The sequence below is a fragment of the Ovis canadensis genome, chromosome 1 (assembly GCF_042477335.2).
Source record: "Ovis canadensis isolate MfBH-ARS-UI-01 breed Bighorn chromosome 1, ARS-UI_OviCan_v2, whole genome shotgun sequence".
In the NCBI taxonomy this organism is placed as follows: Eukaryota; Metazoa; Chordata; class Mammalia; order Artiodactyla; family Bovidae; genus Ovis; species Ovis canadensis.
This window is the reverse complement of record NC_091245.1, coordinates 200,076,501-200,099,124: the sequence shown is the minus strand read 5'-3', so window position 1 is coordinate 200,099,124 and position 22,624 is coordinate 200,076,501. Positions and strand designations below refer to the sequence as shown.

General features: G+C 38.3%; 1 protein-coding gene across 2 annotated transcripts; it reads right to left on the bottom strand.

Moving 5' to 3' along the window:
- Nucleotides 1-1,814: 1,814 nt before the first annotated feature.
- TMEM207 (transmembrane protein 207) lies at nucleotides 1,815-22,354 on the bottom strand. Of its 2 annotated transcripts, XM_069557780.1 has the most exons (6): nucleotides 22,023-22,310; nucleotides 20,132-20,169; nucleotides 19,344-19,466; nucleotides 10,709-10,753; nucleotides 9,515-9,657; nucleotides 1,815-2,093 (listed from the first exon to the last, which is right to left on the bottom strand). In XM_069557780.1, exons 1-6 carry the CDS (start codon nucleotides 22,095-22,097, stop codon nucleotides 1,945-1,947), a joined length of 573 nt encoding a protein of 190 aa, XP_069413881.1. In that variant the 5' UTR covers nucleotides 22,098-22,310; the 3' UTR covers nucleotides 1,815-1,944. The 2 variants fall into 2 exon arrangements, with proteins under 2 accessions (XP_069413881.1, XP_069413888.1); XM_069557787.1 differs by lacking the exon at nucleotides 19,344-19,466 and having other exon boundaries at nucleotides 22,023-22,354.
- Between the last annotated feature and the right edge of the window lie 270 nt (nucleotides 22,355-22,624).

Genomic DNA, 22,624 nt, shown 5'->3' with positions numbered 1-22,624 from the left:
GGAAACAGTGGCAGAATTTATTTTTTGGGGCTCCAAAATCACTGCAGTTGGTGACTACAGCCATGAAATTAAAAGATGCTTACTCCTTGGAATGAAATCTATGACCAATCTAGACAGCATATTAAAAAGCAGAGACATTACTTTGTCAATAAAGGTACATCTAGTCAAGGCTATGGTTTTTCCAATAGTCATGTATGGAAATGAGAATTGGACTATAAAGAAAGCTGAGCACCAAAGAATTGATGCTTTTGAACTGTGATGTTGGGGAAGACTCTTGAGAGTCCCTTGGACTGCAAGGAGATCCAACCAGTCCACCTAAAGGAGATTAGTCCTGGGTGTTCACTGGAAGGACTGATATTGAAGCTGAAACTCCAATATTTTGGCCATTTGATGAGAAGAGCTGACTCATTTGAAAACACCCTGATGTTGGGAAAGATTGAAGGCAGGAGAAGAAAGGGATGGCAGAGGATGACATGGTTGGATGGCATCACTGACTCAATGGACATGAGTTTGGGTAAACTTTCGGAGTTGGTGATGGACAGGGAGGCCTGGCATGCTGCGGTTCATGGCGTCGCAGAGTTGGACACGACTGAGTGACTGAACTGAACTGAATAAATCTGGAACCTCTGTTTCTCCACATCATGGGATTACAGCTTTAGCATCATTCCTTCCAAAGAACCCTCAGGACTGATCTCCTTTAGAATGGATTGGTTGGATCTCCTTGCAGTCCAAGGGACTCTCAAGAGTCTTCTCCAACACCATAGTTCAAAAGCATCAATTCTTTGGTGCTCAGCTTTCTTTATAGTCCAACACTCATATCCATACATGGCTATTGGAAAAACCATAGCCTTGACTAGATGGACCTATGTTGGCAAGGTAATGTCTCTGATTTTTAATATGCTGTCAAGGTTGGTCATGACTTTCCTTCCAAGGAGTAAGCGTCTTTTAATTTCATGGCTGCAGTCACCAACTGCAGTGATTTTGGAGCCCCCCAGAATGAATTCTGCCACTGTTTCAACTGTTTCCCCATCTATTTCCCATGAAGTGATGAGACTGGATGCCATGATCTTCGTTTTCTGAATGTTGAGCTTTAAGCCAACTTTTTCACTCTCCTCTTTCACTTTCAAGAGGCTCTTCAGTTCTTCTTCACTTTCTGCCATAAGGGTGGTGTCATCTGCATATCTGAGGTTATTGATATTTCTCCTGGCAATCTAGATTCCAGCTTGTGCTTCCTCAGCCCACCTTTTCTCATGATGTACTCTGCATATAAGTTAAATAAGCAGGATGACAATATATAGCCTTGATGTACTCTTTTTCCTATTTGGAACCAGTCTGTTGTTCCATGTGCAGTTCTAACTGTTGCTTCCTGACCTATATACAGGTTCTCAAGAGGCAGGTCAGTTGGTCTGGTATTCCCATCTCTTTCAGAATTTTCCACAGTTTATTGTGGGTCACTGTTAAATGACAATAATTTTATTGACCCCATATCAGCAAAGAGGTCAGGTTAAAACAGAGATTGAGGCAGAGAAATCTGTGACAAATTCTAGAGTGGAACTCTGAACTTAATGGAAGCCACTGCTTATGTTAATTACTACCTACTGGAGGTGGGAGGGGAGTTCAGGATTGGGAACTCATGTACACCCGTGGCAGATTCATGTCAATGTATGGCAAAACCAATACAGTGTTGTAAAGTAAAATAAAGTAAAAATAAAAATTAAAAAAAAAGAAACTTGATTAGGAAGATAAAATTATAAAACAACAGTGATAAAACAAGTGTGCACTATTTGACTACAGAAACATCTCCATGCCCGAAATTCTTTTCTTATATTTATTTATTTGTCCTTTTTAAGACTACATTAACTGATCTCCAGGAATTCTCACCAAGTGAAAGAATTGTTCCTAAATTGTATGTTTTGGAATTTTAAATATTTCTGATCATTTCTATTAGCGATCTAGGTCTGAACTCGGCTTGATTTTAATTTCTTCATATGGAGGCGGGGGGCCTAAAACTCCAAAACAGGGAACACGAAACAGTTCAGGGTTTTGAGTGTGAAGGTGCATTCCAACAGTTGGAGTCACAGCTGCTTCTGTCCCTGGAAAAAGAAAGGTGGAGGCATAATCTTTCTAGTCAGCATAAAACAGAAGCACATGAGCTGCCTAATAAAATCTGGCATTTCTTGGATCACTGGAGCAACTGAAAATTATCTGTACCCTTGAGAAAAAATTTACAATCATCTCACTCTCTGCTATGATATTTTAATCATTATAGCAAGAAAATTTGCTCTCATGCACCGATTAGGCCATCATTGACTAAGCCATCAAGAAGCATTTACAATTTAACAGCTGAAACGAGAAGAAATATCCCTTTTGGTAGATCAGAAGACAAGATTCCTGTAAACACTAATGGCATTTTAGTTAATGCTCCCACCATGAGATATGCAATCACACTAGAAACATTAAAGTATTACATCTGAACCTCATTCTTTCATGTGTATGTTCTGTAAACTGCAACTAATGCAATTAATTAATTTCAACATTTGTCGATGATACATAGTAAAAAAATTACGTTGTGAAAAGTTTGTAATTAAAGTATATACATACAATAATCAAAAAGCATTCTCAAATTTTAAATTTTGAAATTAAATGTCTTGACTTAGATTATGCACACTACAAACCATCCAATATAAAAGACATGCATTTTCTTCCTTAAACTGATCACCTTGAGAGATTATGCACTTATTCCAATAGGTTTTTGGGAAATCTTTTATTAGTATTGGCTTGAAAGACTGCTTTAGAGTCACACAGGAAATCAATAGTAATACTTTATGGTCATTTATCTATATTGTTTTCCTTTTTTTCTCAAGGTCTTTACCTTTCTGGGAACAATTTGACTGCTTCTTCCCAAATCAATATCATAATATAAATTCATGACAGCCATAAATTCACCTTTAAAGAAGAAATTACACCCTTAAACTAACCTTTGACTGCTTTTGTGTATTAAAATGAATTGTAACACTACCATGTCCATTCATTTTCATGTTGTCTCTGGCTGCTTTTTCTACTATAATTGCAGAAATTAATAGTCCCCATAGAGATCATATGCTTGCAAAGCCAAACATATTTCTTGTCTGGACTTTAATACAAAAAGTTTGATGACCCCTTCCTTAAAGGATTAAGATTCTATACCATCAAGGAGATTTCAAAGAACAAGCCGCAATGGTTAAAATGACTCCAAGAGTAGTTACATAAAAGGCAATAGCTGTATCAGTGGAATCCATATGTAAATTAATCAAAATTATTGTTTTGGAGTGCATTTTATTTATTTAGAATCATGAATTTCCATATATTTGTATTTACTTTATTTTGTATCTCACTGGTTCACAGGACAAAGTACAATAATTTAAATATTAATGTAATATGTAAAGAGTGGAGCCATGTGTAGAATATAAATCTCACCTGCTGGTTCAATACTTTCCTTAAGGAGTTAATTTATTTAATTGAATAACCTAACGCTAACTTATTACACATTTTTATACCTCAGCTTGCTGCTGTGCAATATCTGTAAAAGCAAGGCTAACTGAATGTAACATGCTTAAAACAAAGCCTGACATGCATTAAAGTTGACTGTCACTATTATCATAGTGACATTAGCATTTTGTTGTTGTTCTTGTTTAGTCGCTTGGTCATGTCCAACTCTTTTGGACCCCAAGGGCTGTAGCACACCAGGCCTCCCTGTCCATCAAGATCTCCAGGAGTTTGCTCAAACTCATTGAGTCAATGATGTCATCCAACTGTCTAATCCTCTGTGGCCCCCTTCTCTTCCTGCCCTCAATCTTGTCCAGCATCAGAGTCTTTTCCAATGAGTTGGCTCTTCTCATCAGGCGGTCAAAGTATTATCATTAGCATTATTATTATATATGAAGAACTGTACTATGCTAGGAGTATGCATGCATTTTCCTTTATTGACAGTAATATTTCCCAAACTTTCTTATTTTAATGTTTAAATAATGATTTAATCATTATCCTTATTAAGGTTAATGGCACAGAGATTACTGAATGAGAACTTTCTTATTAAAAACAAAACTTTCTTGTGGTTAGAGCCTTGAATGTTTAGGAGGTTTAGAATGATGTAGGCTAGTCCAAATGTCTTGATAAAAAGAGTTAACACTGGCAGAGTGGACTTGCCTCAGTATTTCCCTCCTTTGTGGATACAATTAGTAAACACTGCCCATTTTCCGGATGAACTGCTTCCAGCAAATCCAAAACAAAGTCAGAGGTAACTTGGCTATCATTGTATCTGGAGTGGTTGACCACGTTTATTCAAAATAATCATTAGCTTGAATTTATATCCACCAGGGTCTTTATTAGTGTCATGCTCCAGGCAGCAAGATATTGACACTTGCTCTTTATGTTAGAAAAGGTTCAGTATTATTTCCTTACTACAGATTTGCCCATTGCTCTTAAACTTATGAAAACCATAGAGTATTTATATCATAAACAGAATTAAGCTCAGAGAGCTTTCGTAAAATTGAACACATATCACTTCTCAATTTTTTTTTCAAAGCATGTTTAATGTGATTGGGAGGGAAACAGGCATTATTTTTACCTTTTGACAAATTGGGAACCTGAGAGAGCTCAGTTAAAAATGCCTACAAAAATCCTATGATTTTGACAGCTGTTGGTAAAGATAACAGTTTGTTGTTTGATTTTGTAAAACCAATACAATCACTGCTAATTTTTTATACCCAGAGTTCAGATTCCCCAAGTCATTAAGAGTCACTCTAATGGACTTGGTTCATTTGAAAATGCCTTTCTTTTTCTTTCTGTTCTGTATCCTTTTTTATATCATTCTGTTCTTTCACATGGGGGTGACTAAGATTGCCTGAATTTGAGTCATCATTCTACCATCTACTCTGTCCCTAATCTCTGCCTTTGTTCCCTCATTTTCAGTGTTCAGAATGACAGTGAACTGTTCATGGAGCTGTGAAAGTGAAGTCGCTCAGTCGTGTCCGACTCTTTGCGACCCCATGGACTGTAGCCCACCAGGCTCCTCCGTCCATGGGATTCTCCAGCCAAGAATACTGGAGTGGGTTGCCATTTCCTTCTCCAGAGGATATTCCCGACCCAGGGATCGAACCCAGCTCTCCTGCATGGCAGGCAGATGCTTTTACCTCTGAGCCACCACGGAAGCTGTAAGGAAGAATAAGTGAGATGAGAAATGTCAAGGAGTAGCCCAGAACGTGACACATGATAAGTGCTCAATAAACATGAGTCGTTACTATCATCATGCCCATCCATGACAGCTTGTGAAAGACTCTCATTCCTTTCCCACAATGAGTCTCAGAATACTTACATGTAGAACACAAGGCATAGGAAAATGACATTTCAAAAAGCATTCCTAAATAAGATAGGATTCTGGGGGAGGGGAGGAGAGAGGAGAATAAAGTATGTAAGGATCAGCTTCTTGCCTGACTGCCCAGTCCCTCCTCCCCTTCCCAAATTGGAGCATTCACATTTAATCATTGCTAGAAGACTAGTATTTCTATTTGCCCTGAAATAGTAAAAAGGTAAGATTACTTCTGAAACTGCAGAAGAAATGGAACCAGGGAGATTGAATAGTTGAAATGCAGCATTATCCAGGAGATCAGCCCGAGGAGGAGCCAAGCCAGGATGAGTGTCTCAGGAGAGGTGTCTCTGCTTCTCCTCTAGCTCTTTTTCCTTCCTGTTCTCCTCCACTTCCTTGACTCTATTCTGGTCCTCCTCCTCCTCTTTCTCTAGCAATACCTTCTCTTCCTCCTTACCCTCTGCTGAAGTATCAGAGGAATTAATTCTTTTATTGGTGCACAAAGAGCTTCATCATAACATGGTACGACATGGAAACATTAGACCTTTTCAGAGGGGAAGGAAAACAAATTCGATCCCTGAGTCAACATAGAATTGTGAAAAGGCATGATTATTGGTTTAGAAGATTCTCTTGAGGCCTTGGTATTTGGCTGAGATTCCTAAGGACTTTTCCAGACAGAAGTCTCATCACTGTGATGGGCTGAACTGGTAAGGCCTTCCTTAAACACATTTTACAAGGATTCCTGAGCCAAGTATTTTCCTTCCTCTTTTTATTATTTCTAATCAAGATAATTGACAACCAGAGTCAGGTAATATTGTCAAGAATTGCCAGTGAGAAATTTCCCATTTTATATATTTGAACATCAGTAAAGTTCACTCCACTCCAGCCTCTGATAGTCAGTCAAAATTCTCTTTGCTCTTCTCATCTGAGGGCATATTTCATGGGATCTTGAACGTCAAACCTCTGACCCTCAGGTCAGAAGAGCAGAGCTTTTTAAACTAATATATTCAGCAGAATATGGTAATAACATGAAATAAATTTTGAGGAAATAAAATGAAAGTCTTAGAGGAACCTGGGGCTTATATATAAAATCTCGTCTCATCATTGAAATGCTTTAAATGACTTATTTCCTACATTCTATATTCAGGAGGGAAGTCCTATCTGCCCCCTTTTGATCAAGGAGTCCAGGAAGCTTATTTCATATTCTAATATGTCACCAGTAGTTTGCAAACGAGTTCTCATTTTCCTCTCCTGCTTCTGAATAGTGGCTACAGGGAAGACTCAGAAGTACAAACTCATAACCTGCAGTGTAGATGGGAAAACCCAGCAGTAGTGGACTTAGCTCCAACCTGGGAGCACAAAATTTTGTGGGACTGTGGAGGCAAAAGCTGTGGTTTGGCCCTTACTTCCCTCTCAGCAATAAAAAGATCCTTTAGTATTTCCCTCATTTCTCTTTTGGAGAGTACCTCCTTTTAAGGAAATATTAGATAGGGAGGATATTTGTCTGGAGAAGTCAAAGTATAATGAGAATTCAGTGGAGAAAGGAAATTTGGTATGGGTCTGGGTGTCAGATTGCCTTATTATATTAGCTCCCTGGAGTTTAATTCCAGAAATTACTAGTTAAGAAGAGGTGACGGGGGGCTTCTGTGGTGGCTCAGGGGTAAAGAAGCCACCTACAATGCAGAAGATGAGAGTTTGATCCCTAGATTGGAAGGTCCCCTGGAGAAGGAAATGACAACCTGCTCCAGTGTTCTCGTCTGGGAAATCCCATGGACAGAGGAGACAGGCGGGCTACAGTCCATGGGGCTGCAAGAGTCAGACATGACTTAGCGATTAGAGATCCCAGAGAATACCACTTCCTGAACTATTTGTGTTTTGTTTTGGAGAGGAAAAATAAGAATGGCAAGAAGCGTAAGTCTGGGAGCCACATCCACATCAAAGACGATGTGAATGGTGATTCTCTACTTCTATAGCCACCCTGAACATCCATAGAACAGGATGGGAGACAGGCAGTGGGTGGGAAAATCACCATAGGTGAGGATAGAAATAAACCAAAAGAGGCAACTGAATGTGTTCTCTACAATGGACATCAACAGAAGTGAACTTGGTAATGCCATTTAATGTGAAAAAGAGTTTAAATGTTCTTGCAAAATACAAGAGTGAAAGCTACACCCCAGAGATTAAGAAGGAAAAGATAGAATGAGGAAGAGAATGAGGAAGGAAATGAGGGTTCTGCACAGCGAAACCCACCACTGAGGAATCACCCAATGGAAACATCTGGCGGTTCAAGATATAAGGCTGTGGTTAGTGTCCAGGAATGAGGTGACTAGCCGTGTGTGTGTGTGTGTGTGTGTGTGTGTGCGTGTGTGTGTGTGAGTGTACTGTTTCTCAGTCATGTCTAATCCTTTGCCATGTGTGCCCTATGTAAATTTTCATTGCTCATTATCCTCAATCCTGGAAAATTTGGAGTATATTAGTTGACCTGCAACAGAGATTTAAGGGGTATATTTATACAGCAGAGTGAGAAAAATAGATAACATCCTCTAGAGGAAGTAATAGCCACTTCTCTGAGTTGGTATTTTAAGAATTAGAGATAGTATCTGTGAAACCCCTGACCTAGTGCTTAGTACTTTGTCAGTATAAATTAAATTGTGAAGCATTATCGCAGTCTTGACTCCTTTTATCACATTCATACCTGTCAGGGAAGTTCAGAAAATTCAAAAGCATGTATGTAAACCATCATCCAGGAAATATAAAAATATTAGATAAATGGGGATTTAACTGTGGCACATAAACTGCCTGAAAAGTTGTAACAGTATAACTGGGTAGCTTATTTACCAAAAATTAAAAACAGATTTTTGTTTTGTTTTAACGCTTCATAGTGAGAGGATGGCTAAGAAGACCGGTGCAGATTCCCCTCTGCAGTCGCTCAAGTCAAGGTGGAAGAAACATAGTTGTGTTTACTGAATACCTCTTATTAGATAAAGAGAAATAGACCAATGTGACCACATTGATCCCTTTGACGAACATATTCTGCTTGAAGTTCAGTCACCCTATTTCTCTATACATTCAGTGGAAAGTGCTGCTGATTTTAGAAGAAAAAGCTATTTTCATTGGAGACTTTAATTATCCTTTCCCAAAAAATCATTTTTTCAAATTAACAATGTGTTTCCCTATTAAATAATAACTTAAAAAAATTAACAGTGAATCCAATCACTAAATCTTAATACTGAGTTTTGAGATTAAAACACTTCAGTTTATTTTTAACCCACTTCCTATTTAGCTGTGAGTTTTTCCAGGACATCTCCCACTCTCTCTGTTGAAAATCTTATGCTGACCCAAGTATTTGAAGGGCAGCTGTTAGTTTCTACCACTCTAGAGGTAACTGTAATATACAATGTAGTGCCTTAGAAGGAAAATCTCATAACAGACAATCTCTGGATGAGGACAATGCTTAACATGAAGATATAAACTGTCAATTATCACCTCTCAGAAATCACAAAACTGTCATTTTTCTACTTAAAGCTGAGGCTGGAGGTTACAAATAACTCAAGACCACAATTTTCTCCATTTCTTACCTCTTAATGCACACTAAAAAATAATAGAAAGACAGGGTTTGGGAGTGGGTGTGGGGAGCAGGAAGGATCAAGAGACTGCCAATGTGTCTGGAGAGAAAGGACATGAGTCCTGACACTCACTCACACAATCCAAAGTAATTCAGGCTCTGCACTGGAAGCAGACAATCTGAAAAGCGTTATTCGATATTATTGCAGGTAAGTGAGGCATGGCAAGCTTTGTAAATGAACACAAGGTGACAGATGGACATCAAAAGCCCAGAGATACTCTTCTGTACCTGAAACTCTGCTTTCACCTGGAGTGGCCAGCCCTGTGTACCTTTTCCCTTCTGCTTGTTGACTGAATGTTTAAATTTAGGTTCTGTTCCCATACTCAGCTCTGAGTCACTCCCCCAGACACGATTTTTCTTTTTTTGGAGTCTTCTTCTGAAGTTTTCTCATTTAGACTCTCTCCCCAGTGTGCATGCCTTTGAGTCCTCAGTAAACTATATCTTGTTCTATGTTTACAAATTTGTTTTTCATAGATTAACTTTTCAACTCACACAAAACTATAAAGTTTCCAAAGAGGACATCTAGAAGTGTGTAAACAGCTTACCATAAACGGAGTCCAAGTCTCCAACAGCAAAAACAGCCATGGTGCGTCTTTGGGGACCATTTTTGAGTCTCCTCAGGCAGCACTGGAGGCAGAAGATCACTGTTCCACAGAGAAGAGCCACCAGGAAAATCAGCAGCAAGAACCTGACGCCAGAGAATGCAGGGGAGGACTGAGATGGAACATGTCTCAAAGTTAAGAGCTCCTGCTACTTCCTGGAAAGGTGCAAACACTCAGCAAGCCTGGCTGTAAGGAATCTGTGAGGCCAAATTCCTTAAACAAACCCCTATCATCTCTCATACATTTTCACCGGCTCTGGAATCTTCTCTGAGCCCAGAGTGAGGCGGTCTTGCCAGGTAATCTTAGTTGTTTCCTCTTTAGAAATTGGAGATTTGTTCAAAGGAGCAGCATTTTAATTCCTTACATTCATCCATTATTGCTTCCATTCAGTTATCCAGTCATTCATTCAACTAGTGTGTGTGTAAGTATGTATGTGTGTGTGTGTGTGCGCCCTCTCTCAGTCAGATCTGACTCTTTGTGACCCCATGGTCTATAACCCAACAGGCTCCTCTGTTCATTGAATTTCCCAGGCAAGAATACTACAGTGGGTTTTCATTTCCTACTCCAGGAGATCTTCTCAATCCAGGGATCAAACCCACGTCTCTTGTGTCTCCTGCTTTAGCAGGCAGATTCTTTACCACTGCACCAGCTTCTAGAATGTAAGTGACCAAATAGATTTTAGATGTTGGAGGTGGGGATTCAAAGGTTGACAAGACAGGGTTTCTATCATTGAGGAACTAACCGCTAACTGCAATGTTTAGTTTGAAAAATACAGAAGCCAAGATTTAGAAATTTATAACAACTTTTTTTTTTTGGTCTTATCCTGAATGTTTAAGGCAAGAACTAAAATCGGTGGATGGGTCATTTTGAAAGATTTCAGGAGAAAGATTTCACCTTTAAAAATATCCAACTTGGGAATAAACTATCATTCTTAATAAGAGTCAGTTCCCTGTCATAGGAAGTGTTTAAGTAAACACTGGCCAATGACCTGAAGCTGATGTTTCTATGTATGTTAATCCACATGATCCCTAAAGTTTTCTTAAGCTGTATGATTTCATATGCTATCTCAATTATTTAGGAAAAGGGGTATGTATATACCACCAAAGATTTTATAGCACAAATTGAGGATGTCCTTACCAGATATACCAGCCATTTGTGAAATGATCTTTAGAGTTTATGCACCTGGTGATAAAGGAAGAGCAGTTAGTGCTGGATCTCTAGATTGACAAAGCTTATTCTTCTGGACCACAGTATTTGTTCTGACCACACCTGTTTCCCCCACAATCACCTGCTCACTGTACCCCCCAGAATAATTAAACAAATATTTACTGTATGTCCACTTCATTTAAGGCACTGAGAATACAGCTAATTGTGAATCTGTCAGACACAGACAGATAATTGCACTGTAATAGGGTTGATTCTAGAGTTATGAATATTGTTGTGCATTGAGAAGGTGGTAGTAGCTACTTTTCAGAACTAACATATTATCGGTTCAGTTCAGTTCAGTTCAGTTGTTCAGTCGTGTCTGACTCTTTGCGACCCCATGAATCGCAGCATGCCAGGCCTCCCTGTCCATCACCATCTCCCGGAATTCACTCAGACTCACATCCATTGAGTCGGTGATGCCATCCAGCCATCTCATCCTCTGTCATCCCCTTCTCCTCCTGCCCTCAATCCCTCCCAGCATCAAAGTCTTTTCCAATGAGTCAACGTGTCATAGGCATTAAGTATTAGGTAGATAACTGTTCCAGTATTCTGTTTATTCAGAGACTTAGAATTCTTTAGAATGCAAATTCTCCAGGGAAAGTTCATGATCTCTATTAACCTTTAATATCTTCATAAGGAATAGCAGGCCTATAACCTAGTTGAAAGTGAAAGTGAAAGTCAAAGTCAGTCAGTCATATACGACTCTTTGAGACCCCGTGGACTTATACAGTCCATAGAATTCTCCAGGCCGGAATACTAGAGTGGATAGCCTTTCCATTCTTCAGGGGAGGTGACAGAGGTTAAAGCGTCTGCCTCTAATGCGGGAGACCTGGATTCGATCCCTGGGTCAGGAAGGTCCCCTGGAGAAGGAAATGGCAACCCACTCCAGGATTCTTGCCTGGAGAATCCCATGGACAGAGAAGCCTGGTAGGCTATAGTCCATGGGGTCGCAAAGAGTCGAACACGACTGAGCAACTTAACTAACTTTAACTTCCCAACCCAGGGATTGAACCCAGGTCTCCCACATTGCTGTCAGATTCTTTACCAGCTGAGCCACAAGGAAAGCCCAAGAATACTGGAGTAGGTAGCCTATCTCTTCTCCAGGGGATCTTCCGGACCTAGGAATAAAACCGGTGACTCCTGCATTGCAAGCGGATTCTTTACCAACTGAGCTATGAGGGAAGCCCAATAACTTGGTAGGATAAAGAAATTATAATAAAAGGAAAATGAGTGTGTGTGATCACACATACCATTTATCAAGGAGTTAGAAGTTGATTTTCAGGATAGTCAAACTATTTCTGTATCTAGGCAGAATTCAATCATTCTTGAATTAACATTTAAAAGGTGATACAAAGCCAAAGTCCATAGTGCAATTTTCAGGAGGTTTAACTCCCCAGGGATAGACATTTAAATGCTATTCATTTTAGAGCCCCTTTTCATGTCAGACACGTGTACTGAATGTATGTTTACTGAGGAGCCTTTTTCACACCCTGGTGTAGATGCTGCTGTTAAAGTATTCTGAGATTAAACAGTGGAAAGCTGTTCATCACAGCCTGGTAACTTCTGAGATGAGCTATGCTTAATCATCTTTGTTAAAATAACACTCAATACTTTTCAACTTGAAAGCATTCATAAATGTCAGCTAATTTATTGCTCTCAGCATCTCTAAGGAGGCAGTGTGTCATGTTTATCATTATACTATTCAGAAATGACTTTTAACACATGTGAAGTGTCAGTTTAAAATTTTTATTGCAAATGTTTAAGAGAAAAGTCAAACTTAAACAACAAGAATTTTGGTGGGGGAGCACCTAGAGGGTTTAGCCAAGTACATAAGTTCAAATGACAGAGGGGAAAAAAGGGAACTGAAGTATGAGTTTAAAAAGCATCCTAAGATAAGAGATCAATCAAGGATTTTACAAATAATTAATGGCACATCCTTGTAAAGAAATATTATCCATTCATCAAAGAGAATATAGATTATATTTAAAATGAAAGCTTTGTTAAATAAAATAATACAAAGATCTCAGTTCTACTTTATATATTTTCTTTTGCACAAATACACTGATTTCACTAACTAGGTATTAGACAGTTAGTATGTATAGATGTGGGGCTTCCCTGATGGCTCATATGATAAAGAATCCACCTGCAATGCAGGGGACTCCAGGTTGAATCCCTGGGTAGGAAAGATACCCTGGAAAAGGGAATGGCTACCCAATCCAGTATTCCTGTGTGGATAATTCTATGAACAGAGGAGCCTGGCGAGCTACAGTCCATGGGGTCAAGTATACACCAAGTTACTAAAAATACCTGCTTTGTTTGAAGATGGTATTGTGAGGCACTTAATATTTTCAACATTTCTATATTCTTTGAATTTTTGTAATGTACATGCATCACTTTTGTAACCACAAATTTTATAAATAGTATATTATAAGCGATTATATATATATATCGCTTCTTGGCCTTTTGGCTAAGATCAAGTGGTGGCTCAGATGGAAAGTGTCTGTCTACAATGTGGGAGACCTGGGTTCGATCCCTGGGTCAGGAAGTTTCCTGGAGAAGGAAACGGCAACCCACTCCAATACTCTTGCCTAGAAAATCCCATAGACGGAGGAGCCTGGTGTCCACGGGGTTGCAAAGAGTTGGACATGACTGAATGACTTCACTTCACTTTTTTCACATATATATATATATAATTGAATGTAGTATCTCACTTTAAAAATATGTGTAGGAAAATTTTCTTAGTGTCCTGATCCAATAATAGAGCACAAGAGTCTTGGTTTTCAATCTTGAAATGTAAGCTTATAACCAGAGAGAATGGATTGTTTCATCTTCCTCTATGTATAAAACTCTGCTTCTCTTCTTACATTTAAAAATAGATCATATACTTATTGATATGCCAATTCTAAATATTAACTACCTCATTTCATTTCTTAGTTCTAATATTTGAGCCAATTAATATTTTTCAAGTGCTATCAATTATCCAAACTTATTTACTTTACTTCCTCTTTCTGACCCTGTGCACACATTGTTGAAGTTAATAATAGCAATAAAATGGTCAGAAAACAGTTAGCTGGAGAAATGCAAAGTGATCATATGATTTCACAGTTGCAAGCTCCTTTGGGATCACTTATTTCACCCTTAGGATTTTTTCATTGTGCATTGTGATTTTTCACTGTGGGAAAATAAGTGGGAAGGTCACCAGCTGACCAAAGAACTTAAATTAGAATATAGGTCTTCTCACTCCCTCCCTACCATTGTTTCCATGTCTTTCTCAAGTTTAATTTTTAAACAGTAGCAATATTTTAAATACTCAAATTTAGGTGCAAGATCTTCAGTGTAGGAAAAGTTACCGTTGCTTAAACAAAGTTGTTACTCAGAGATTTATTTCAGTTCAGTTCAGTCGCTCAGTCATGTCTGACTCTTTGCGACCCCATGAACCACAGCACGCCTGGCCTCCCTGTCCATCACCAAATCCCAGAGTCCACCCAAACCCATGTCCATTGAGTCAGTGATGCTATCCAACCATCTTATGCTCTGTCGTCCCCTTCTCCTCCTGCCCTCAATCTTTCCCAGCATCAGGGGCTTTTCAAATGAGTCAGCTCTTCGCATCAGATGGCCAAAGTACTAGAGTTTCAGCTTCAACATCAGTCCTTCCAATGACCACCCAGGACAGATCTCCTTTAGGATTAACTGGTTGTATCTCCTTGCAAGGAGATTTGTTTATGCTTAGTCAAATTCAGATGAGAATGTCAAAAAGGAAAAAATGCAGGAGAAATTAGAGCAGATTATAATTTTTAAGAAAGACATTTTCAATAACCAGAACCTTCTAGAAGTACGTATCACCATATACAAAAGTAAGCTCATATAGATTAAAGACCCAGATGTGAGACTGGACACTATAAAACTCTTAGGGAGAAACATAGGCAGAATCCTTTCTGACATAAATCACAGCAATATCTTTCTTGATCCACCTCCAGAATAATAGAAATAAAAACAAAAATAAACAAATGAGAACTACTTAAACTCAAAAGGTTTGCACAGCAAAGGAAACAATAAACAAAACAAAAAAAGAAAACCCACATATTGGGAGAAAATATTTGAGAATGATGTGACAGAAAATGGATTAATCTCCAAAATGTACAAACAGTTCATGATGCTTAACAACATCAAAACATCCTAATAAACAAATGGGCAGAAGATCCAAACAGACATTTCTCCAATATAGATGGCCAAGAGGCACATGGAAAGATGTTCAACATTCATATTATTAGAGAAATGCAAATCAAAACTACAATATCATCTCATACCAGCCAGGATGGTCATCAACAAAAAGTCCACAAACAATAAGTGCTAGAGAGGGTGTAGAGAGATGGGAACCCTTCTACACTGTTTATGGAAATTTAAATTGGTACAGCCATTATGGAGAACAGGATGGAGGTTCCTTAAAAAGCTAAAAATAGAGCTACCATATGACACTGCAATCCCACTCCTGGGCATATATCCAGAGAAAAACATGATCCAAAAGGATATATGCTCATTGAAGCACTGTTTACCATAGCCAAGACATGGAATCAAGCTAAGTATCCATCAAGAGACAAATGGTTTTAGAAGATGCAATTTATATACACAATGGAATATTATTCAGCCATAAAAAAGAATGAAACAATGCCATTTGCAGCACCACGGATGGACTTAGAGACTGTCATACTGAGTGAAGTAAGTCAGACAGAGAAAGAGAAATATTGAATGACATCCTTTAAACACAGAATCTGAAAAGAAATGATATAAATGAACTTACTTACACGAGAGACACAAAGATTTAGAGAATGAACTTATCGTTGCCAGAGGGAAAGATGAGGGAAAGGGATAGTTACAGATTTGGGGACAGACATGTAAACTTTGTTATATTTAAAATGCATAACCAACAAGGACCTACTGTATAGCACATGGAACTCTGCTCAATGCTATGTGTCAGCCTGGATGGCAAGGAAGCTTGGGGGAGAATGGATACATGTATATATATAGCTGAGTCCTTTTGCTGTTCACCTGAAACTATCATAATATCGTTAGTCAGCTATACCCCCCATACAAAATAAAAAGTTTAAAAAAGAAGTAGGGGTCAAGGGAGATAATTCTTGTCCCTTTCAGAACAACTAGTGTCCTACTGTGATGCGTGGAGAGGATTCCTGCTCTGTAAGGACAATTATCTCCTTTGACACCTACTTCTCTTTTAAAATACTTCTTATTTGGGGATATAGCCAATCTTAATTTTCTTTTCAGTGCTGAGAATCTGTGGACCTAAGATTAATTACGAATTCATTAATTTGATAAATAGAAGAAAAGCTCAGAGTTGTTCCATTGGCTCCTCTACTAGAATTATCCATAATTTCCTATGCGAGGCATTTTTCTAAACCAACAGTTATATAATTTCATATGAATTAACTCACTTTCAAACTTAAAATTCTCTAAAGTAGTATCACACTGTTGTAATTCTCACTTTACAATTGAGACAATTCAGTCATAAAGAGGTTAAGTAACTTGTCCATGATAACCTAGTTAGAAGGGCCAGAGGCAGGCTGTAAACCCAAATGGTCTGGCTCTGGAGCCCATGTTTCTCTTACTACCATGCAGCACTGCAGCTGGGAATAGTAAAAGTCAGTTCTAGCCTCATATTGCTGCGTGGCACTGCCTGAGTGCATTCAATATCCCATGTTACAAAATGTTTCAAGAAAATATTAAAAATAGAAAAAAAAAAAGTGAGACCTTAGATAGTATCAGACAAAAAGAATAAGCCAGAGTGAGATCAGTTTGTAAACTGAATGTGGTAAATCCTGTATATAAAATTAGAACTCAGCTTCAGATCTGGTTTAAACTTTCTAGCAGTTAATAGGATAAAAGAGAGAATTGGTAATGTAGTATTTTCTAAAATTAATAAAAACAGGCAACATTATTCACCACACACACAACTATTTCTGATATAGTTATTCCCTTCTTCAGGGGATCCTCCCAATCCAGGGATCAAACCTGGCAGATTCTTTACCATCTGAGCCACCAGGGAAGCTCCAGAGAAATGAGAGACAAATTCAAACTATGGCGCTTCATAAATAGGCTGTGTTTAACAACAAGAGCAATGTTTTTCATAGTACTCTTAGAATGTAAACACAATAACAAATTTCATGGGTCCTTTTTGTAAAGATCATCCTTAACAAAAAGCTAGAATCCAATTTAGCTACAATAATTTGGGGGAGTGACGGGTGCCTAATTGTATCACCCTGAGACTAGTGACCTGACCTAATTAATTTCAGGGTGGTAAATTGTACAGTCACCAAAAGGATGGATGGATTGTGCATCCCTCAGGTATGGTACCAGGTGTGTAATTTTATCTACATATTGGATACATAGTGTGGTCTGTGGTGAAAATCTCAGGCTCAGGTGTCATTTGTGAGCCAGATCAAAGCTCTGCCTTTTACTTGCTCACTTTTGAGCAAAATACTTAACTTCCCTAACTCAGTAATATGGCAGACTATCATCAGCAACATATTCATGCAATTAATTTACAGAATGTTTATGGCTTTAGTTATGTTTCATTAAATACCCATTTTTGCATGCACATACATATCAATATACTGGTTATTTCTGGGAAAATGGAAGATTAAAGGTATAATTATGCAAAGGGCCTCTGTCATGTTTTATTCCATACATTACATTACTTACAATATCTAAATTATATACAAAAGCTTAGCAATGTGCTGTTTCTAATAAATGCTATTATAAAAATAAATTGAGCAGATTTGATGAGAAAAAATTTGTCTTGTGTTTGAAAAACAATTTAAATAGAACTAATACTAGAAAATGAAGATCATGGCATCTGGCCCCATTACTTCATGGGAAATAGATGAGGAAACAATGGAACCAGTGGAAACAGTGTCAGACTTTATTTTTTTGGTCTCCACAATCACTGCAGATGGTGATTGCAGCCATGAAATTAAAAGATGCTTACTCCTTGGAAGGAAAGTTATGACCAACCTAGATAGCATATTCAAAAGCAGAGACATTACTTTGCCGACTAAGGCCCGTCTAGTCAAGGTTATGGATTTTCCTGTGGTCATGTATGGATGTGAGAGTTGGACTGTGAAGAAGGCTGAGCGCCGAAGAATTGATGCTTTTGAACTGTGGTGTTGGAGAAGACTCTTGAGAGTCCCTTGGACTGCAAGGAGATCCAACCAATCCATTCTGAAGGAGATCAGCCCTGGGATTTCTTTGGAAGGACTGATTCTAAAGCTGAAACTCCAGTACTTTGGCCACCTCATGCGAAGAGCTGACTCATTGGAAAAGACTCTGATGCTGGGAGGGATGGGGGCAGGAGGAGAAGGGGACAACAGAGGATGAGATGGCTGGATGGCATCACTGACTCGATGGATGGGAGTCTGAGTGAACTCTGGGAGTTGGTGATGGACAGGGAGGCCTGGCGTGCTGCGATTCATGGGGTTGCAAAGAGTCGGACACGACTGAGTGACTGAACTGAACTGAGCTGAATACTAGATTCCCAAAAACACCTTCTTGTGGTGACGAAAGATTTGAGATACTGTGTCTATTTTCAATACATTCAGTATGTTTACTTACCTTCTACCAGCTCCCTAAAAAATCAACCACTTTCTTACCTTCTCTGTCTTTATTTTCTGCTAATTTTCATTATATCTGAAGTGGGGTTTTTTTGTTTGTTTTTATTCAAAAGTATTAAACAATACTGATATTAAACAATGGGTATGTGCTCAGTAGTGTTCGACTCTTTGCAACCCAAGGGACTGTAGTCCACCAAGCTCCTCTGTTCATAGAATTTTCCAGACAAGAATACTGGAGGGGGTTTCCATGCCCTCCTCCCAAGAATCTTCCCTACCCAGAGATTGAATCTACATCTCCTGCATTGACAGGCAGATTCTTTACCACTGTGCCACTAGGGAAGCCACTAAATAATGACAAATATATTAATAACAGACATGCAAATACAAAATGATGTAGCCAAAAGTTTTGTATTTAAGTACCAGTTTAAGTCCGGTAGCTAATTTGTTACTATCTCTCTTTGGGTCTCAATTCTTCACATGAAAAAAAGGCTAGTAGCCTCAGTGACTCTAAAGTTAGCATATAAAGTTCTCCAATACCATATTCTCCTGTCATGTTGATGATGGAGTTAGATTCAACACTTACGATTTTTCCAATTAAGAATTTCTTCATTCTAATGGGAATTCCCTGGCTTCTCAGTAGTTAGGACTCCATACGTCCACTGCTGGGGGCCTATGTTCAATCCCTGGTTAGGGAACTAAGATCCTGCAAGCCATGCAACATGATCAAAAAACAAACAAACAGTTTCATTATTCTAGTACTCTGGGTCAAAAGCAGAAGATGAAAGGGCAAGATGAAACAGCCACAAGGTCCAAAATTAAACAAACCAATAGTCAAAAGTCTGTTATGTCACCAACCCCAGAAGACAGAGGAAAAAGCAAGTCCAATATCAGTGCAAAGAAACAGCAGTGGAGAAACATGCAGTAACTGAAAGAGAGGCACGTACTTGACAAGCAGACTATCAATAATGGGATGATCCACCAAAGACAGGTGAAGGATTCCAGTGCCAAGGAAAGCATCCCACCCAGCATGGCCTCTTAATCTGGAGACAGGGCCCGAAGACCCCAGCCTGGAGGGTAACAATGATAATTAAAACAGCTAGTGGCAGTGAGGACTGCTCCCAGAAGAAGACAGCACTTGGCAGAAGTGATTTCTGACACTTGCACCAGTCTCAGTATGTTTCAGTTATCATTAATCAGCAGCAGCTTTATTAATGACAGCCTCTCCCCATTTCCAGAATAAAATTCTGAGAAGCATTAAGCCTATAGCACAAAAAATGAGAAAATTGAGTCAATTATTTACATAACTTATATCAAAACACTTTGAAATATATAGGTTATATCATTGTTTGCTTATATTTGAAACCAAATTAGCCAGAAAACTGTCTCCCATCTCTGTGTCTTAACACATGTGGATGCAGTCATAAAGGAAGACATGAACTTAAAGGACATCTAAAACCTCCAGGATGGAGAACACAGTGAGCAAAAGTACCTTGAAATCAATGAGGCCCCTTATTTTTATTTAACAAAGCTGACCACAATGAAAGTGCATCTTTTCTGCTTTTAGACAAATGGAGCCATTTGCATTTAAAAGTAATGTACTTTTTTTTCTCTCTAGTAATTGTAATGATCATTTGAAACTCATTTTGTGCTTCTCAAATGACTTGAGACATTTTTAGTCTTCAGATTTTGAAAATGCTGAATAAAACTGTGGAGTTTCTTGTTATTTACTTACATTTCATTTTCTTCACATGGTGTGTCTGATAGCACCAACTGAAACACATGTTTAGAACAATAAAATCCAAACATTTCATCAGTCTGATCCTTTAATACAAACAATGCCTAGAGACAATGGGGGTTTATATCATTTCGTTTTTTTTTTTTTAAATTAAAAATTCCATGGCAGAATCTATTGGTGCACAGAATTTTAATCGGAAAAAAAAAAAAATCTCTGGGTAGATACTTCAGCTCAGCAGTGATAGGAGATATATATTGTGAGCCAGATTCTTATCCTACACATCACCAGAGGTGTGTGAAAACACTCTGTTTTGTCTATAGGCAGATTTTGCTTACTCTAAGGAGCTTTTGTGCACCTTGTACTTTTGCTTTGTTTTCACATTTTAGCTAAAGGAAGGAGCGTCATTACTTGTAAATATTATTTTCACATGAAGGAATCAAATTCCCCACATGAAAACTGGGGTGAAGTCCATCCCATTAGCAATAGTGGATGTTAAATACATGCAGGAAAGAGTGATTTTTAACTGCTCAAAGGCTAAGGTCCACTGAGGCTCCATTGACATTCTTGTTGAGATTTACGTTTCTCTGTTTATCAAAGAAGGAAGAGCTAATAACCTTGATTGCTTTGCTTTGAAAGACTCAAACCATAAGTATTCTAACACAATTATCTTAGTCCTCTGTGTTGAGTCTTCTAGGTTACAACAACATACATCACAGAGGAAAGAAAGTACTACTATCTAAAGGATTTGTTTGTATATTTGTTCTTCTACTGAACTGAGACCCTTTTCAAGTATAACGAGAAAAATCATTAAATGTCATTCATAGGCAGCCCCCAAAAGTATGTTAATGAGGTCAGTGAAGCTTTTATTTCCTGGACCCTAAAATACAAATATCAATACAAGTAAGGAGTTAGAAAATTTAAAATCAAAGACAGGAATTTCATGCGAGATATCTTTTTTTCCCCCTTAATCCTGAGCTCATCTTCTTTAGCACCTCATATTTACTCCACCAAGCTTATCTGGCCAAAGAGATTTGTGGAGCTGCAGATGGAGCCATGAATTGGCCATCAGAGAGCATGGTAATGAACAATTTATAAGCACAGAAAATGTGTTGTACTCTCTTTTTCTAGAATGCTGCAAATAGACTTGCATACTAACTGAGAGGAAAGTAAACACTCTTATTTTGTCCATAAAGAAAGTTTATTTATGAGTAGATGACATGATTTAGGATCTAGCTTAACAGATAAATGAAGACAGCATTTCATTCTTAAGTCAATTCCTAGTCTTGTGTGCTGTATCCCAGCAGGAAGTACACAGTGTGACATTATTGCCCCCTCACTTCCAATGTTAGGCTTTGGACTCATCATGAAATAGGGAGTCTTAACATATTTCAGACAGACCTTTCAGATACATTGCATTCAAGTAATACTGACACAGAAATGCAGATATTAGAATGATAGAGCAAAGAAATCAAAATAAACCCTAAGATGATTCCATCTGCATTTTTCAGCACTGAAAAGTCATTGAGCCTCAAGTATGGCTCAGGCAACAGTAAACCTGTCTTAATTTAATCCTACCATAGCATTTTATATCAATAGCATTGCTGATTTTTAAAAATGTTATGGCATAGCAAAGCTAAACAAAGATTAAATTGCATCATATTATTTCAGTAGCAATCAAATTAAATGAAGGAGACACAGGAATAATACCATGACCAGCTTTCTTTATCTTTAACCAGTAAATATAATTAGTCATATGATTTTGATAAGGCTTTCTTAAAGGAAATTTCTAAACATCAGAGGAGTTGTTACCCAAATCACAAATCTATTACAAATCAGATCCTTAGAGTAGTAGCTTTGAAAATTATTTCCCCAAAAGAGAGTTGGTTACCTGGAATAGTGGCAGACACAAGATTCCTGCTTTTGAGATCACTGAAGTATCACTTAAAAGTCTGGATCTCAACATACTTAAAGGACAAGCAGCTCAAGATAGCGGTTTGTCATCTACGTTTATCTCCGTCTTACTCAGAACTTGTTAACTTCTCTACAAGTCATGCTTCCTGCCAGAGTTGTCATTAATGCTGGCTCTTTGTGACTGGTTAAGTACATGCCAGGGGCAGGAATTTGAGGTGCAAGCTCACAGGTACTGAGAGTTCAAGGAATTTCAGTTTAAGGTCAGAATCTTGATAATGTTTGTCAAGCCCTTAAAAGCCAGGGTTGGCCAGGCTGACCGTAAAACTAGCTGGCTGCAAAAATAACTTAAAACATTCAAGCACATGTTTTATTCCAGGGTACTTCTGGGTTTTTTGTTTGCTTGTTTTTCAGAACTTTTATTTGGAAAATTTATTTTGTTTTCCACCCTTTGTTGGCCCTGTTTTCTCTTCCTTTTCTATACATTATTTTCAGGCCCAGGTCTAACCCAACCTTGGGTATAAAGCTTTCCCTGTGCATAATAGTTGCACCTTATTTTTAAACAGAGCATATTTCAGTATT